Raw genomic sequence first — 20,347 nt, forward strand, 5'->3', positions numbered from 1 at the left:
GGCAGGTTAAAAATTATGCTTTTGTGTATGTGAGGGAGAAGTTTAGGATTGTTGGAAAGTGCCATACAATTCTTGAAATCCCTTTCACCCTTCTTTGTTCTTTCAGTTTTGGACTCTGCCACAATATCCATTTGCATTGTCCACATATGATAAATACTACACACACACACACACAAATATGTGCCTATATACATATACACATAATACACATGTGTGTATACTCTGTCATCTGGCCAGTGGGCCATTTTTCATTCATTTTGTGTATCTATGTAAACTATATTCTAACTTTTTTGATTGACTATGGATTGCATTAAGAAAACTGTTTAATATTGTGAACTTTGATGTAATCAGCAAAGTATCATCTGTGAATAATTGCATCTGTAAGGAGATTTGTTTCAGCAGAAGGACTTTCAGCAGGACTTTATGATAGAGGCAAATGTCTTTTCCCTTTTTGTATGTCTAGTTCAATACTGATAGTGGTAATTGAATGTAGTTATTTCTGCTCTATTAGAGAATCTTTATTATTTTAACAATGTATTTAGTTATATTGTTATTGTAACTGTTGTACATTGTTATTCAGTTGTGTTTTCAGTCATATCACCCCATTTAGAATTTTCTTGGCAAAGATATTAGAGTGATTTGCCATTTCCTTCCCCAGCTCATAATTAGGAAGGTAAGTCTTCCCAACTCCAGGCCCAGTACTGTACTACCTAGCTATTTTTTTTTAACACATATAGTTCTTTTAAAAAAGAAAGGGGGAAAAAGACACCTTTTGTTTAACATTTACCAAGAAACACCAAAACAGTACTTTCTCCCCTTTCTTTCTTTCACATTCTCCCCATGTCCCCTAAAAAAACAATTTATTTAACAGAAAGAAAGCATTTATTCTTGAATTTGGACAGCATACTACTAACCTTGGCCAGAGGTCTCCTTGCTATAGATGTTAATTTTATTTACATTGTTGTGGTCATAGAATACTGTTCTTTTGATTTTGCTATCTTCATTCTTATCACTTCCTATTAGTCTTCCCATGTTTCTCTGAACTTTTTGATATTCATCATTCCTTTTTGAATATGCCAGGGTTTTATTATATTATTATTTTGGGAATCAAGATCAGGAACTTGTTCCAGACTAATGGGAGCCACTTTTAAGACTATTCTATTGAATCAAGTGGTTTTTTGGGGGAGGAGTTTCCAATAAACAATAAATGTAGTGGAATCTAATTCATTTAACAACTTTGTTTTGCAAAAAATCACATGAAAAAGCCTTCCTACAGCCTTCTCACATTTTTAACATGGCTACCCTAAGAGAAGGGGGAGGGGGGGGGGGAGAGAGAGAGAGAAATTGAGATTCTTATAGATGAGAAAAAAATAGTGCATGTCTGGAGACTAAGCTTTGAGTATGATTTTAGCATTAGTGGTTGCTCAATTACCCTGTTGAGACATTGAGCAGATATTTTTCACACAGCTGTTCAACCTATTCTATCCTCTATCCTAACTTTTAATTTAATTTTTCTTATTTTGGACCTAAGTATAAGTTTTTAATAACTTCATCAAAATTCATTGTTCTAATTCATCTATATCCCTTCTCCCTTCCAAAGCCACTTTGGATATTTATTCTTTAGAAAACCACAATTTGTCATAAAGGATTGTGGCCCCTTGGATAATTGATACGCTGAGTTTATGTCATGCGGCAAGGCTTCTCCCTTGCAAGCTTCTTTTAACAGATTTCTCTGCCCTGTAACCTTCCTTGTCCTTGCATGCCTCATCCTTTTCTCATCTACCTCTTTCTTTTCTTTGCTTTGCTTCTTAGCCTGGTGTAGAATTATATCCATGCATCCATGCATCCATGCATCGAGTAAGAGCTCATTTCCTGATAGCTGTCAAATTCTTGGGTTGGTTTTGCCCACTGGTTGATGAATCTTTTTGCATGGTGCACAGAGGGCCCTGGGGTCTCTGGGCTTTTCCAGAATCCTGGGAGGATTGTAGTGATTCTTCAGGAGTGCAGGCTTGTGCCATGCTATTGTTCAGCTCATCCAATTTGTGGAAGGCACTTTCAGTCCCAATACAGAAACACGCGTGCACCAAGAACAGCTCAGAAAGTTCATTTTGCTCACATTGAGATAAGTGAGAGCAGGAATGTTTCTGAAGGCCTTGATAATACTGCTGTTTTAGACAGCAGTGTTTTTTAAAGATTTTTTTTTGGAAGCTTTTTATTTTCAAAACATATGCAAGGATAATTTTTCACTATTGACCCTTGCAAAATCTTGTGTTCCAATTTCCTCTCCTTCCCTCCACTCTCTCTCATAGATGGCAAGTAATCCAAAACATGTTAAACATATATCTAAATCCAATACAGGTATACGTATTCATACAATTATTTTGCTGTACAGGAAGAAGCAGATCAAAAAGGAAAAATAAATGAGAAAGAAAATAAAAGTCAAGCAAACAACAACAAGAGAAGTGAAAATGCTATGTTGTGATTCATACTCCATTCCCACAGTCCTCTCTCTGGTAGACAGCAGTATTATATAATTAAAAATATAGATGATCCAAGGTTCCTCATGCTGGAGCTGATGGTTCCTGAAACACAGACCTTTTTGATGTCATTATATGCCTTCAGTTCCCTTGGTCTTCTTATAGTACTAGAGGAAGTGTGGGGACTTTTTCAGTTCAGTGACCTTTTGACATGACTCAGTGCCAACAGGGCAGAAGATGCCAGTGCCGAGCAGATGGCTTAAATTTTTGCATTGTGTTCATTCTGTACTGTGAATGGCATCAAGTCTCAGTGGGAGCAAACGTGGAACCTGATTACAAGGACTTTGAGCAACAGCTCTGCCAGCTCCACAAAATTCAACACTGTTTTGAAGACTTGCTAACTCACTGACAGCATAAGGTTGCCAGTTGTTTTATTTTCAAATTAGTAGGAACAAAATTCACAGTATCTGGACAACTTGGAGGCTTAAAGACAACAGGCAAAGTAACATTATTGCAAGATCCTTTCCCCTTTTCAGAGTACATGGATATCAAAAGATGTACACAAGCCATGGTCAGCACTAGAGAATCTGTTTACATATTTTAAAAGATTTTTTTCTTGGCTTATGCTCTTAGTTGTTAGACTGAATATAATGAAGAGCAATCGGCTTGGATTTTGGGAGAATAGATGGGGAGATAAGGGGTTAGGCATTAGAGTTTATAGAACAAGGAAATAGTTGGAGAGCAATAGTCCTAAAGATACTGTTCTGTATAACAACAGTATTCAGGTAATTCAATTGGGTTAGTCTGGAGAGAAAGATTCACTAATAACTAGTTTTAAGTTCTTTAAGCTAGAACTAGTTGATGATAGTATTATAATTCCATATGCTTTGAAAGGTGGAAAGGAGAGCTAGTGAATTATAAACTTCAAGAATCTCTCTTTACATGTATTTGCAAGGAATATGCTCTAATTCTTAGTACTTCATACCACTGGATACATACACACACAAATACAATATGATACCCATAGCTACAGAAACACACACACACACACGACTCATTATGACCTGACAGAAATTTCTATCTATTTATATATATGTGTGTGTGTGTGTGAGAGAGAGAAACAGAGAGAGTTATAATCTCTAACTATTGTTATCTGATTATCAGGCACATTTCTGTTTAATTTTGTTTCTGGAAGTGGTGTCCTGAGTGTGTGACTGGTATTGATTATTACAGCAGATATCGCTCTCACTATAAATAGATTTTGATTTAGAATTTAGTCGCTTTTCATTATTTGGTATGGTTCACTTTATTAATCTCACTAATTAACCTTGGGTGAACTGACAAAATCAAATCTCTTGATTTTTTTTTTTTTTAGATCAGAACTGGACACCAGAGAGGAGGTAACTATAACAATATTGAGGCTTTTTTCTCAACTCATTAGCACAGCAAACAAGGTTGCAGTAGAGAATTTGTAATGAGGGCTCTGTGTACATAAACAGGAAAGAAGGAGTGATAAAAACATGTGTGCTTGGAAGAGAATTATAAAGAGAGATAGATGGACAGGAAACCTTCAAATAAATTTATGAGGGAGCAGGAGAGCAAGGACTAGAACCTGAAAAGTAAACTAGATGCCAGAAGCTTTGAGGGGCAGAGAAGGAAAGGAAATGGGACAGAGATGATCCATGTGGAAACACACATACCACTCACAGTGAAGCAGTTACAGGTTTGCCTGCATTCTTGGTAGAATGATAGAATCCCATCGTTGGGATTAGGAGCCACCCATATAGGCTAGGAAGAATTGCTGCTGCTGCCAAACTCTTTACAGTCCATGAGAGGAAGGGAGCTCAGGAATGGCACTGGTGCTGGGTTCTCCAGGGATCTTTGGGCTGCTGCTTAGTGAACCATCCCAAGAGTGCCACTGTAAAGTGGAATCATGTGGAGGAGCAGGTTTGGCCACTTTTCTGGGAGAGAGTGCATGGAGTGCAATAAACAGTGAAAGCTAATGAAGGAAGCAAGAGCCCACTAGGGAAAGTTTTTTATTTTTCCATTTAGCATTTATTTTCTCTCTTTACTTTCTTCTTCTTTGAGAAAGAAAAAGGAAAAAGAAACCTTCTAACAAGTCTGCATAGTTGAGCAAAACAACTGCCCATATTAACCATCTTTTTTTTTTTTGAATCCATCTTCTGTTACTAGTATATGGAGTATTTATTCTTTGTTATTCTTCTAGAGTTTGGTCATTGTTGCTTTGAGTTTTTGTCTTTGAGAGTTGTGCTTTTTTACTGTTGTATGAATTATTCTAATTCAGTTCACTTTATTCTCTCCATTTTTAAGTACTCTTAGGTAACTTCTTATAGTACAGTAGTATTTTCCAATTTTGGTAGTTCCCATGGCTTCTAGCTCTTTGTCACCATAAAAAGAACTCCTTCCGTAGTTTTTAACCTAGTGTAGTTTAATCCTAACAAGGATGTGACCTATTAGGAGTGGCACTAGCACCATTCCTGAGCTTAATTTTAACTTATGGATTTTTCCCCTTTTCCTTCTTTCTTTCTTTTTTTTTTTTTTTTATGCTGTCAGTGCTAGGCCTGGTAGTGATATTGTTGATTCAGAAGGTCACTCAGTTTCATAACTTTGGGTATACAGTCCCAAATTGCCATTTGATCTAAAGAGTTGGACCAGTTAAGAGCATCACCAGCAGTATGTCACTGTGCCTGTTTTCCTGTACCCCCTTGGACATTTATCATCTTATCTTTGCCAATCTGATGCATCAGTTGTGGAGTAAGCATTTCCACATTGTTTTAATTTGTTCTCTTGCTATTAGTGATAGGTAGCACTTTTTCATGTTTATTGATAGCTTTGATTTCTTCCTTTGAAAACTTCCTTTTCAAATCCAACTAATTACCAATTGGGAATTCTTATGAAGATCTTTAAGAGATAATAACATCTGTCTCTTTTGATAGTCCCTGTAAGTAGGACAACAAGTTTATTTGATAATCTTGATTGTTTTGTTCTATGACCACTTATGAGTTATAAAGCATATTAATAATTTCCTGCTATGATTCATTAATGGAGCTGATTGTGAATTGAACAGTTGAATTATGCAAGATGTTTGTGATGAAGAGAAGGAGGGCTATCTTGTAAGTTATCTTCTTTAGCTCTGTGCTCAAATTGATAGTTCTTTTATATGAAATTGATAACATTTTTAAAAGTCCTTTGCTTTTTTTTTATTTTTAGTTTTTTTTGTCCTTTGCTTTTTAATTGTAGTAAGGCACAATGATAGTAAGGGCATTCATTTTATGGGTGTCATTGCCTCTATTTTTAACATGAGATTGGATTGGATAGTTTAGCCCCCACGTAGATTCATGGCATCAAGAATTTTTAAAGGGTTTTTTTATGTGCCAGGCATCTTTGCAATTAAAAGCAAGGGAAGAGTAGCTCTCCCCCACAAATAGCTGCCAGTCTCAACAAGAAAAACCCTTATGTGTTTCTTGCCTATTTGACTAGCTGTACTTTTGTGTGTGTATTTTTTTAAGAAACCTTTAATTCTTTTGTGTTCTTAGAAAGATAAGAGTTCCTGCACTCAGAGTCTTGTTACTCCTGTGCCTGTTTTTCCCCTTTTTATATGATCTTTTTGACTTGTTGCCTAGCCTAATGAAATGGGAGAAAAGTTGAACAAAGTAACTAGTTTTCTTTATCTTCCTGTTAGGTAAATACTTTTTGATTTTCATGGCCATTTTGAACCTTAATTGAAAATAACGTTTCACACATATTTTGGATTATTCACTGTCTAAGGGAAGGGATAAAGGGAAAGGATGGAGAAAAAAAAAATTGAAACACAGGGTTTGCTAAGATGAATGTTGAAAACTGTATGCATGTATTTTGAAAATAAAAAGCTAAAAGAAAATATATTTCAGTTTAATTTAAAGGAGTATCCAAATATAAAAATTTACATAAAACCTCCCTACAACTTATTTGTAACATGGAGCTTATAGAGTCATTTCATGTGACCTTGTTTGAATTTGCAAATAACTTCCCCTCCTCTCCCATATCATTTAGGATAATTTTAGGAAATAGTCACTTTGCTTATTTAAATAATCCTAACAAACACTTTGTAATGGAATCAAAGTTCCTGTTTTTTAAAGCCCTTTATCTCTAATTACTCTACAATAACGAGTTTTTCCTCCTCATTCTAAGATTGAAGGTTTTAAAATTTCAATCTGAAAATTATAATTTTATAGCATTTACTCTTTAGTCTGAATACCAAAGGCATATGCAAGATATATATACTAGTATTTCAAAGTTTAGTTTTTAACTTAGGGTCAGCACTCTATTTTGCAAATATGAATCTCTATAATTATGTGTTTTTATTTTCTTAAGAATTTGCATGGCATTAATTCTGTATACATTAAAACAATTTGCTTATTCAAAATGTATCCCACAGTACCTGCCACACACACAGTAAATTGCAGATAGTAAGTGCTATATTAATATTTGGTGGATGAATGAGGCTATTTCTCTCTTTCTTTTCTTATACTATTTTCCATTCTCACATACCTGTCCCTTGTCTCATTAAAGTTTTAGAGTTTTGAAGATGAAAGGGATAGTATAATTTTATAGATGAAGAAACTGTCCTGTAGATGTCAAGTGATTTGTTTAACATTGCACTCCAAGTTAGTGTCCGATTTGAGGCTAGAAATGTGATCACTTGATTCATGATCTAGTTTCTCTTCCTCCCTTCTCTCGTCTCTCTCTTCTCTCCTTCCCTCTCTTTCTCCTTTCACAACTTTCCTCCCTCTCTCTCTTTTCCTTCCTTTTCCCCTCCCTCCCTTTCAACCCTGTGATCTCCTTTATTCTTGATGTCACACCAGAGTTCTTTGTTGGGAGGGAATTGATAGAGATAGCTTTGGAATGAATAACCATTGGAACTCAGGTTAACTCTCGATGGGAGGTGGGATGATCATAGAGAGCTTATATTACAAACAAGAGCCTGTTAGCCAGGTTAAGTCTGAGGACCGGTACATCGGTTGAGGATGAATAGGGCAAAGCTACAAGTATTTGTTTTTACTGTTCTCCATTAATGTAGATTCTAGAATGAAAGACTGGTATGGTAGAATCATTAGACTTAGATTAGAGGGTTTGAAGAAACATTAAATCTGGGGGTTGGTTATCATTTGTTGGCTAGGTCACTTCCTGCTTTGGGATTTTGTTTTCCTCATTTGTAAGTTAACAAGCATTTGTAAAGTAAGGATCCTAGATCAGATCTGAACAGCTCTAAATCTGTGATTCTAATCTGCCCTGTTTCTCTGTCCAAGGTTGAAGTCAGGGATAAGACCATTATGAATCTGTGGTCTCCTTTAAGAAAGGACCAAAATTCCTTTATTTTTATATGGAAAAGTTTTCTCCTCTCTTATCATACTAAGAGCATTCTTTTGTTTACCCATCTCCTCCCTCCCCGCCCCCCAAACATTCTTTTGGTGGCTGAATAAAGATCCCCAATGTATAGAAATATTGTGTCACATAGCTATATAGACTCTTTGGTTAGCAGCAGTGAATAAAAATTCACTCCTCTTATTTTTTTATTATTAAAAAATAAGAAGAGAAAATTCAGTGAAATTGGTTAATACATCTAAAAAAGATTCTGAAAATAATCTGCAGTCTTCCACAGCTGGGAAGTAGTGAATGGAACACAGTAAGTTAGTATTTGATGAATTTAAAGAAAAACTCCTTAGGAAAGAATTTCCTGTTCCATAACAACTGCTGGGAAAATTGGTAAGCAGTCTGACTAATTAGACTAGTTTCTTCTATTATATTCCACCCAAAATTCAAATGAATGCATGATCTAAATATTAAAAATCATATTCTAAAAAATAACGAGAAGTTGAAGCAAATGATGGACATTTTAGAGGTGTGATAGAAAATGTGGTTATATAGTAGATATGACTGGTAGGTGATATGGTAGGACATGTGGTTGGTAGGTGATATGGTAGGAAATATGGCCTTAACTGTCTCTGCCTTCTTGCAGTTCTTTTCTAGCTCTAGGAATCTGTGAACTTCTCCAAATTCTCCTAGTTCTGTTCTCTTGTCCTAAACTGGGCAAAGCCTAATCCCATTTCCATTCAACAGTTAGTTAGGTTCTTACAGACAACTACGGTTTTTATTTCCCCTGGTTATTTCTTCTCCAGTTCCTTAAAATGATTCTCAGACATGACTTACCTCTTACTGTCTTCTTGGTTATTTTTATGTGAAGCCATTAAATGCTACCTTTCTTTCTATCACGTGCTATTGCATAATACCAATTAATCTATCCCATCAGACAATAAGCATTTATTTGGTGCTTACTATGTGCCAAGCACTGTGCTATATTTTGGGGGATAGAAGTATAAGGAAAGAAAAAAATCCCAGCTCTGAAGGAGCATTTATTCTAATTGGGGGAGGAATTGGAGGAATGAAAAGTGACTCAGAAGTGTATCCGAGATACATAGAAAGAAATACAAGGTAGTTTGGCAAGGTTACTTAGCAGTTGGGAATCACAGAAGACTTCATGGAGAAGATGATGTGGGAACCTTCTCTTGAAGGGAGTGAGGGATTGGCTGAGGCAGAGGTGAAGAGCCATTGTATTCTAGGCATGTGAGATGGTTAGTGCAAATACTGTGTGTGAGAACCAGAGATAACTAACTCTATGGGAAGGGGAATAATGTGTACAGTGAGACTAGAAAACTAGGTTTAGTGCATGGTTGTGAAAGGTTTTAGCGGTTCCTTAGAGGAATTCCCATCGCTACTGGCTCTAGGGAGGCTTTGGAGTTTTTTGAGCAGGGGAGTGACATGAACACATCTGTGCTTTGGTAACAGGGTAGAGGCTGCACTGCAGTGGGGAGAGACTTGTGGCAGGGCGACCACTCAGGAGGACGTGGGAAGAATCTGGGTGAGATTGCACTTAACATTGTCCTGCTATTGTAGACAGACACTATCTTTTTTGAATCTTTTCTCTTTCCTCAGCTTCTACTAGTGTACTCACTAGAATAGTTATATGAAAACACAATTTAAAGAACCCTGGGTTCTAGAGTATGTTTTGAAAAAAAAGGGACTACTAATGACTTAAATAACAGATGCTATTTTTGTTCTTGCAGTTTTGGAAATCATAATATCAAGTTGTAAATTCAAAACAACTTTAGTATTTTAGCATTGCCAATATATTCAGCCTTAAGATATGATCTAAAGTTATCCTACAGCATTTTATATAGGGAAGCTTGGATTATATTTTTTCTTGATAAAGATTTGTAGAATATTTCAAGTGGAGATTTTTGTGTCCGAGATAAAAAGGTGAGTAAAAATTTGAACTTAGTGATTTAGCATTTTTTGATGATTTTGTGGGTTTAGATCTGACAGCCATAGAAATTCTTTTAATCTGTAACAAGGATGTAAAATCAAGATACTAATATGTATAATTTTCTTTAAAACAACAGGTACGATCTATGGATGAACTGAACCATGATTTTCAAGCACTTGCTCTAGAGGGAAGAGCTATGGGAGAGGTAAGTGGAACTGGTATGAAAGAAAAGCGATCCCGTTTTCCTGGAAGGAAGATACCGTCTTTCTAAAATGTCTGAATTATATAGTTTTAGAAGGGTATCCTTTCTTCTCTTTGTGACCATTCTTATAATAGCAGTGGGATAAATGTAGATATTTTCTGGTGTAGCACTACATTATCTAATGTCTTTAAAAAACGAAGGACAAATCCATGAATATAGTTCAGTTATATTAAATGGAACCATTGTAAAGAATTGTTTCTCCCAAATTTCTTATAAACATCCAATCTTTAAATCTGCCTCATTTTCTAGTTGATGGAAATGTTTACAGGAATGGCATAGTTTTTTCTAATCAGCATATTATGATAACCTGTTTCTGGAGATTGCTGGTTCCGCTTTTGAGACCCAGAACTGAAATATATAGTGAGATGTTAAGTGTTAGATTCTTAACTTTAAATTGAATTTCTGTTGAAAGTATATCTGAATTCAGGCCACGAGTAAGCCATTAGCTAATTAGGAGTCAGGATATGGCTGGTAATAACTTCTAAGAAACAAAAATTTCCAGCTCAGTATATTTTAGAACAAAGGAATAATGTAGTCAGTAAATGTAGTTGAAATGTGTATTGGCTAAATTGTACTTCAGATGATTTTTTTCTTTTCTAGTTGCTTGCTGATTAATTGTTTTCAGGAACAATTACTTGTAAAAGATCAGGTAGAATGTCCTTGGTTGGAACGCTATAACTCCACTTGTGAAATGTTGGGTTGCTAATTTCTCCCTGATGGCTCTCTCAGCATACTTTGCTTTATCATTTATGTGCAAATACTTGGCTTGGGCTGCCTGCTATCAATGAATAATACCACCTACTGTACTCCAAATCTTTTCCTAGTCTTCACTAAAATTTTAATAGAAACAGGGACAAATGTTATCTTTTATATGTGTTTTTTGTACCAGCGCTGCAGAATTACTGCCCTGATGTAGCTGTGTACAGTGGATGAGATTCTTGACCTCTGGGCCTCAGTTTGCTCATCTGTAAAAGAAGTTTGAACTAGATGTAAGGTTTCTTCCAGTTTTATGATCTATATGCATTTCTTGCTTGCTTTTGTATTTGGTTTCCAGAATTCTCAGTTGTCTAGTTTTTGCTTCTAACTTGACACTTATGATCTTCTAGTTGCTCAATGCTGGGTTTTCTTGGTTTCATTGGGATTCGATATTCAGATTTCCTGCTTGGAGTTTTTTCCTTCTATTTTCTCCCAGTGCATTTTTTAAAATCGATATCTTTTATTTTTACATCATCACTTCATTTCTGAGTGTAGCTTTTCCTCTCCCACTCCCCCTTTCAGAATTATCCCTTATAACAAAAATTTTAAAAGGTTAGGTGTGTGGGGGAAAGTAGTTCAGTAAAACCAGTCAAGTTACACTTAGCTCTCTGTTCATAATTCCTCCTTCTTGGCGCCCCTTCTCCCTCTCAGAGAAGGGAGGTCCATTCTTATAGCTCTTATTTGGGGCTAACCTTGGTTATTATAATTCCACAGAATTCACCTTCTACTTTTTAAACTAATTTTTGTTGTTGTCATTAGCTGGTTTTGAAATCACCTGTATTTCTCACTGTATTCTTTCCCCCTCATTTTATTCTTTCTAGATCTCTCTCATAAAGATCTCTTATAATAATGAATTTTACAAATATGAATGAAGAAAAATAGAGCTCTGTGAAACTAACCAACAGATCACAGAAGTCTTATTTTCTTTGCAGTATTTTTCATTCATAGATCTCCCACATTTGCAAAGAAAGGGTGGGGGAGAGCTGTAATCATATGTCTTTTCTTTCTAACCAAGCTTAGTTATTAGAGTTTTGCAGCATTCAATTTTGATTGTTTTGTTGTTGATATTTTCAGTTTCCATTTTTGTTGTTGTCTTCTTACATTCATGTACCACAATTTGTTTAGCCATTCCTCACTTGATAGATATTTACTTTATTTTTCAGGTCTTTGCCATTACAAAGTGTTTTTACAAATATAATGATGTATATTCAACTTTATTTTTCTCTTTTGACCTCTTTGGGATATTATAATAGTCCAACTATTGTACCTAGAGTTTTAATAGAAATAGTATGATATAATGCATCGATATTTTATGCCTTTTCTTTTGGGGAAGATTTGTTAAAAGATTTTTAAAATGTTAATTGTTAAAAACTCTGATAGAGAGTAATTATGAAATCTTTTACAAAATATAGTTTTAGTCATCTTGTTTTAGACATTTGTCTTGAACACAAGATTAATTGTAGAGCTTAGAACTTAAGTTTCTTCAATACCTTGCTAGTTTTATTTTTGTTAGGTGAATATATATTCATCCATAGACTGTTTTTTAAAAGTGTTGCAATTCAGTCCATTTCTACTTACTCCTGGTGAGAACAATTTCTCATCAATTTTCTTTATATTCAGAAAGCTAGGGTTATTCATTTTTTTAAAATGGAGGTGGGGGAGAGGGAATAGGAAAGATAGCAATAAAACTTTGAAGAGTAAATCAAGTTAACTCAGTAATTTTGAAAATAAGACTTGAATATAAATTTTAAAGAAACATAGAAATTGTTTTTACACACTCATTTCTAATATTTCACTTGTCAAAGACTAGTAGATGCCAATTCACTAGTTGTTTCTTCAAAGGGCAACTTGTAGTTTGATTATAAAGTCATATGGAATCCTGAAAGTCTTATAGATAAATAAGGTAAGAATTAAATATCCTAATGGTCTCCAAAATTGGAGATGTAGTTTTAGAGACCAGTGCAGAACTAAGCATTACTATTTGTAGTGGGATACAAACTGTATTTGGATATGTAGCACTTAAAAAAAAAAAAAAAAAACTCAGGACTTAGATTGGGGCAGTACGGACTTTGGGTGAGATGATATCAGGAATTTGGAAGGTGTCTAGAGCAGATAAGGTCCATAGTGGAATTAATGCAAAGTCTATACATGGGTTGAAAAACAAATCATCTTCATCAAATATAAGATGGCAGAGGGATGTGTGTGTGTGTGTGTGTGTGTGTGTGTGTGTGTGTGTGTAGGAGTATTTTAGAGGACTGAAAGCTTAAGATTCAGTGGTGGGTTTTGGCTCCCTAGAAAACTGATGTGATCTTAAGTGCCATTAACTGAGGCACAGTGCCCATAACTAAATTTGACTCTCTATGCTTGCTCTGAGCCTGCAGGTCTGACCATCTCTTTCACAGTCAAACTCCTAGGAAAAAAACTGATTATACTTATTGTTTCCACTTTCTCTTCTCTCCTCACTCAGTCTTTTGCAGTCAGGCTTTTGATTTCGCTATTGAGTTGAAAACCTCTCTTCTAAGTTCTTTTGATTTGTTTTGTTTTAAAATGTAAAATTTTATTTTCCCCTCAGATATATGTAAAAACGATTTTTAACATTCATAAAAAAAATTTTTTTTGAATTCCCAGTTCTCCTTGTTCCTGTCATTGAGAAGACAAGCAGTTTGGTTATGCATGTATGTATGCATGTATATGGACAGCTCTGCAAAATATTTCCATGATACTATTGTGAAAGTAAGCATAGACAAAAATGGAGAAAAAGTTTGCTTCAACCTCTATTCAGATTCCTACAGTTCTTCCAGAGATGGATGATAGTTTTCCTTGAGAATTGTTGGATCATTGCATTGCTGAGAATAGCCAAGTCATTCACAGTTGGTCATCGTGCCGTATTGCTATCACTGTATATACTATTCTGGTTCTGGTCATTTCACTTTACGTCAGTTCATGTATGTTTTTTCAGATTTTTCTGAGAGATTCTGCTTGTCATTTCTTATAGCACAGTAGTATTCCATCATAATCATATATAACAACTTGTTTAGCCAGTCTTCAAGGGATATACATCCCTTCAATTTCCAATTCTTTGCTATCACTGTAGGAGCTGCTGTAGTTTTGTATACATTTTTTGTTTTTTAGTCTCTTTTCTCTAAAGTTCTTAATGATCGCTTAATTGTCAAATCTGTTTGTTGGCTTTTCTTAAATTTCATCCTTTTTGACCTCTACACAGCATTCTCCCTTTTAAGTACCCTCTTGATCCTCTCTGAATTTTCTGGACACTGCTTTTTTTGGGGTCAGTTTCTATCTATTTGTACAGAGTAGATACCCAAGAAGAATTTCAGGTTTGGTTTTAGTGGAAAGTACTTAGTTTTTGGAAAGAGTAGAATTATAATTAAGATAGGGATTGGGATTTGATAGAATGTGTTTGAGAATTGTTTGCCAAACTGGTAAATTTTGGGGAGAGTGGCCTTTGATTTGAATATCCAACTTTCCATTTTCTTCTTGTTATTTTGAACCTTTTGGATTAAGATATAAATTTCCAGGTTGGGAAGCATGTTGCTCAAGTCCCTCTGATCTATGCTTAGGCACTAATCTCAGTTGGAGTGTCTCCCTTCTATCCTTTATTTAGAATGATTTCTTGTCTGGGAAATGTTGGAATATTTAACTTGGGATAAACTTTCTTCTCAAACCATGAGATAGTAGTTGCCTAAGACTTTCAGATGAATCTGTTTTAAGATATAAATGTAACATTTAAAAATGAGAAGCTTTATTTTTGGTAGCTTACATGCAAATCAGAGATGCCTAATGTGTACAGGCCTTTGGTCAAAGTGTTTTTTTGGGGGGTAAACCTGCAGGGAGAAAGGAAGATGCCAGTTGTTCTATAAAGGAGAAGTATTCCTTACTCCTACATTCCCCTCCCTCCCATTGCTTTGATTATGTCCATCAATTATTTATTGAGCTACTTGTGGTCTACTATAAGGCTCTGAGGGTACAGGTATAAAGAAGGAAGTAATCCCCTTTCACTAGAGGCTTGCCTTCTGCTGGAGGAACCAAATGTAGGGGAAAATCTGAGAGAACCAAAATAGAAAATCAGTGAACACAGTTTATGCAAAATAGGTTTGGGAGGGTGGCTGTGGGGAAGCTGCAAAGAGTTTGTGTTGAAAAAGATGCTGGAATTGTGCCCTATGGGAATAGAGAGCCTCTGGAGGCTGAGATGGAAGGAGGGTGGGAGGGTTGGGCTGCTGCATATGTAAAGTCACAAGTGAACTTTAGCTTTTTGTTTTTAGAATATTTTATTTCATTTTCCCTATTACATGTAAAAACAATTTTTGACATTTAAAAAAAATTGAGTTCCAAATTCACTTCTTACTCCCCACCCCCACCTTCAAGTAAAATAAGATATGGTTTTGATCAAAAGGATATCATATAGAACAAGCATTGTTGTTAATTGTTCATTTATCACTAAGGTGATAATGGAGGTGAACTCCGTTTGTATATTTGTAATACATCTGAAGTGACTGTCCTTAAAAACCTGTTCCTTTGAGAGCTGTTAAACATTGATTTATTCTCATTTATTTTTACATATAGTTAAATAGAGACTCTGTGGTACAGTTGTACTTTTAAAAAGGGGCTACCGTGTAGTGTCTTTTTCTCCCCTTCCCTGCCAGCATTTTTACTTCTCCTTTCTTTGCTAATGACCATGTATTTCACCTGCAGATTTTATGTTAAAAACTGTTTTGTTCTTTTTTCCTATAGTGCTGCTTTTAAGGCTTGAGAAAGCCAGGTAGGTAAGTAGGTAGGAGTGACATTATAACCCCAGTTTACTAATAAAGAAATTGAGGTTAAATAATTTGCTTTTTGTCATAAAACTAGCTTATTTTAGGATGTTTCTTTCATTGCATTGTAATGGCATAAAATGACATACCAAAATAGTATTGACTTCCTTATGGAGACTGACTTAAATCAAAGATTCTTAACCTGGGATCCAGAGATTCTTTTTTTTTTTTTTTTTTTTTGTTTTTTTTTTTTTTTTTTTTTGCTAAGGCAGTTGAAGTTAAGTGACTTGCCCAGGGTCATACAGGTAGAAAGTGTTAGGTCTCTGAGACCAGATTTGCACTTGGGTCCTCCTGACTTCAAGTCTAGTGCTCTATCCACTGTGTCACCTAGTTGCCTCAATCCAGGGATTCTTGAGATATGTATATATAGATAAATTTCAGGAGCTCTGAACTTTGGTGGAAAAATAACATTTTTATTTTTACTTACTGAAATTTTAGCATTTTCCAATTATAAATTTGTATGTATACACATACTTCTGCCCTTCCCCCTACACACACACACACACACACACACACACACACACAGTCTCTCTCTCTCTTTCTCTCTCTCTCTCTCTCTCTCTCTCTCTCTCTCTCTCTCTCTCGACTAAAGTCTATAGACTTCATAGACTGCTGAAGTGGTCCATAACAAAAAAGATTTAAAAAACCCGGAGCTATATAAATTGAAAACTTTTTGTGTATATGATTTTTGATTTAATAGAATTTGTTATAAACAGATTAGTGACTCATGCTCTCATACTTCTTTCTTGGCCACCTGCTGAGATAGAATTCCTTTGCTTATGGAGCATGTCTAAGCTTGTATTGAGCAATGGTTTATTTGCCATTGCTTCTTGTTATTCTTTAGTAAGAATTAGTAAGAAATGAGAAAATCATCACTAAAACTGTTGTCTTTTAACTTCAAGTAAAATAAGATATGGCTTTGATCAAAAGGATATCATATAGAACAAGCATTGTTGTTAATTGTTCATTTATCACTAAGGTGATATCTTGATTTTTGAGTGAATTGGATTTAAGTAAGGTAAAAACTATGCAAGATCATCAGCTTCGCTCTTTCCTCCAGAATCATTACAACAAGACAGTCAAGATGACTGGCAGTGCTTTGGGATTGTTAGTAAACAAAATAGGTGTTGGGTGCTGTTCTCATTAATCTGGGTCAAGGATTTTAAATTTTGCAGTAGTAATGAACTTTGCTTTTCAGAGTACTTTCCTAACAACAACCATCCTACAAGGAAATAACTAACATTTCTGTGATGCTTTAAGTTTTATAAAATGCTGTCTTCAGAGTTCACATAGTAGTTGTCTTGCATATATATCCTGGAAAGCTGATGTCTGAGGAGTGATCTACTTACCTGTAGTTATATAAGACTAGTGCTCTGATTACTTAGATTTCTAGGATGAGGCATTCGAGTTAACAAAGATGAAAGGAAATCCTGTGGCATATATAGTCTATATAGAGTGGCAGTTAATATCATTTTGAGCTGACTGCTTTGTTGCCTCCGTAATTTAATTTCCTTTACAGACCTTAGAGGATCTTTTGTCTTGTTTAGTTTGTACAACTCCTTTATTTTACAGGTGAAGAAATAACCCAGAAAAGTGAATTGTTCCACCCTTTTCATTTAGTCACCTCGTAGCCTAAGACTAGACCTTTAGTCCACCATTGCAAAAAACCATTGTTTTTTTCCATTTCATAAGAATATTTGTTGACAGAAGGACTGTGTTGGTTAGTGTTTCTTGGACCTCTTACAAATACCTCCATGGCTTCTCTGACCAGGGTCTGTGTGGCTCCCAGGAATTGTTGATCCATATCAGTGTTACATGTTAACATATGTATGTATGTTTCTGAACTTGTTAGAGGACAGATCCTACCTCTTAAAGCAAAAAAAAAAAAAGGAGGAAGAAAAGCTACATATAGTTAAGAAGCCTGATAAAGCATAAGTGATCTGTGATATGAGTGTTAACCCTATATCTGTATTTTTTTTTTTTAAATAAGAAAGGACTCTACTTAATTTTCACAAATTCAGTTTCTTATGTTCTTTGCATAATTCTTCTATGGTCATCTAAGTATTTTATTAACTAAACACACTTCCCTATCTGTCTCATAAAATTGTTTAAAATTAAATTTTATTTATTTTGAGTCAAAGAAAATGTATGTCTGTTCCTCCTACCCCTTCCTGAGAACGAAAGAAAAACAAAATTTGTTACAAACATGCATAATAAAATAAATAAATATTTGCATTGGTAGTTCAGTGGTTATAGCTTAGGGCAGGGGAAGACAGTAAGACTGAAGTTGAAGCTGGCTTCAGGTAGGTATAGCTGTGTGACCCTGATCAGGTCATTCATAACCTCTTTCTGCTTTCATTAACTGTAAAATGGAAATGATAATAGCTCCTACGTCCCATAATTGTTGTGAAGCTCAAATGAGATAATAATTAAGTGCTGTATAATAGTTAAAACTATCAGATCCAAGAAAAAAATTGTTTCAGTCTGTCCTGAATCATTACTTCTTAACAGTCTGGTAGCATTTATCAAATGCCTTCCGTGTTCTAGGCCCTGCGGATACAAAGAGAGGCAAAAATAGTCACTGCTCATAAATTAATAGGAATAAAAATGCAAACGACTACATGCAAGCTACATGCATGAAGAATTGGGACTTAGCTTCAGAAGGGAGGCACTGAGATTAAGGAGGCTCCAGAAAGACTGAGATTTTAAGGAAGCCAGGAGGCAGATATGAGAAGGGAGAGAATTCCAGGTGTGGGAGGAGAGCCAGAGAAAAGGCCTGCAGCCAAGAGATGGAATGTCTTGTTCAAAGAACAGCAGGAGGCCAGTATGATTGGATCCCTGAGGAAGTGGAGGGGAGGTCAGGGTAAGAAAGGGACAGGGAAACCAGAGGAGCTGGTAGAACATGTTTTATATCCCAAATCTTCTGTGTTTATTTTTGGCTATTGTATTGATTAGAGTTCTTATAGCTTTCAAATATTTTACAATATTGTTGTCATTGTATAAATTGTCTTGTTTGGCTCCCTTTAATCTGCCTCACTTTTCTGAAATCATCCTGTCATCATTTCTTACCACAATAGTGTTCCATCACATTTACATATCACAACTTGTTCACCCATTCCCTCAGTTTCCACTAGAAAAAAGTAGCTATCAATATTTTTGTGCAAACATAGTTAGAGTTTTTTGCTTACAACTAAGTCCCTCACTTATTGTATCTTCCCTGTTGTTCTTCCCTCTCCCTATTTAACTGTCTTACTTCTTTTATCTATTGATTGGAATGTATTTGTGTGTGTGTGTGTGTCTTTATAACTGTGACTTCCTTTTACCATTTCAGAAGGTGGAGAATGAATTAGGTTCAGTGTCAGCCATCTTCTCCATCCCATCATGTTTTCATTTTTGTTTTTGAATTAGATTTCTACTGTCACAACCTAGGGAGTTTCATGATATTGGGAATTGGTTTTCCATTTTGTTGTCTTTGGTAATGTGAATTAAAAAAAGGGAAAAGAAAGCAAATTACATGTTTCATCAAGGCCTCTCTAGAAAAGAAATCACTTGTGCAATATGTTTCCCTCCATAGAACAGTCTACCTCTCTTAACAAAATACATACAGAACATTGAAGTTATTTCTTCAATTTCTATTTAAGCCAAAGGACATATGAATCCAGGTCTGATCATTTTGGAGAGTCTGCTTTCAGATTGATTATTCTGCTGGTAAGAACATCACTTCTCTTTGTGCTTGGGAACAGTTCTTTTTTGTTTGATGATGGGTTACATTTTCAAGAGCCTTTTTATTGTTGTTGTTGTTACTGCCTTATAGATGGTGTCCTGAAACTTTTGCTTAAGAAGAGCTGTGGTTCTTAATTTCTTAGACTTCTTGGAGGATTCTTCATCTTTGTTCTAGTATTTACAACCCTTTCTAGAAGTGTTTATTCATATTTTTTGGACTGCTTATCTTTTGGGAAATAGCTCTCAGTCTTATATATTTGTACTGAGTGCAGAGATATTTGATGCATATTTTTTCCAATTGTCAACTTTTCTTATCCTAGATTTTGCATAGATCCTCATGCATAGATTTTATCTTGCAAAAGGCTTGCCTTCATCTAAATAATTGAAAAAATCTTTTGATATCTCTATAACTTGTTTTGATAAGAATTCTCTGTTTAACCTTAGTTGTCAAAATTCTGACATGGTTCTCATGTAATTTAGTGATGGGTTTTTTTTTTTTTTTTTTTGGGGGGGTGATAGATTATGTATCCATTTTCTCCTTTTTAATTTTTGATGATATAATATGGTGAGCATCCTATTCTCACCTAGTTCTCCTAGACTAGACAGGGAAGAATCAGAAGCAGCTGAACTTCATCGTTGATAATGACTGTGTTGCTTGGGAAAGAACTATTTGGTAACAATTGTTGGGAGCACTTGAACTCAGCTTATGTCACATGGAAGAGGGATTTGTCTTTTTTGTTCCCAGAGGGTCAAACTAGGGGCTACCAGTTGCTTGCTATCAGGAAAATGTGGAATGTGCTTCCTTATGTCAGAGGCAATTAAGTAGAGCCCAGATGACCCACATGTTGGGTTGGTTATAAGACTCTTTTCTGGTTATGAATGAATGCAAGAAAAAAAAAGGAAGTGCTTACTTCATGCCAAATGTTGTGCTGTACAGGAGATATAAATAAAAAGCTCAATTTTCCTGTTCTCAGGG

The 20,347-nt window shown here is 35.3% G+C and overlaps 1 protein-coding gene across 18 annotated transcripts in view; it reads left to right on the plus strand.

Annotated features, from left to right (window-relative positions):
• Positions 1 to 20,347, plus strand: part of PUM1 (pumilio RNA binding family member 1) — a 169,758-nt gene that overhangs the window by 48,485 nt on the left and 100,926 nt on the right. For 17 of the 18 annotated variants that reach the window (XM_031962381.1, XM_031962387.1, XM_031962388.1 and 14 more), the window contains exon 3: positions 9,938 to 10,006. In XM_031962381.1, the coding sequence (XP_031818241.1) occupies positions 9,938 to 10,006 (69 nt within the window). Of the gene's footprint in view, positions 1 to 8,891; positions 9,397 to 9,937; positions 10,007 to 20,347 lie in introns of those variants that run through there. The other variant, XM_031962394.1, reaches the window with a different exon arrangement.

This window comes from Sarcophilus harrisii, chromosome 3 (genome assembly GCF_902635505.1).
Source record: "Sarcophilus harrisii chromosome 3, mSarHar1.11, whole genome shotgun sequence".
Taxonomy (NCBI): Eukaryota; Metazoa; Chordata; class Mammalia; order Dasyuromorphia; family Dasyuridae; genus Sarcophilus; species Sarcophilus harrisii.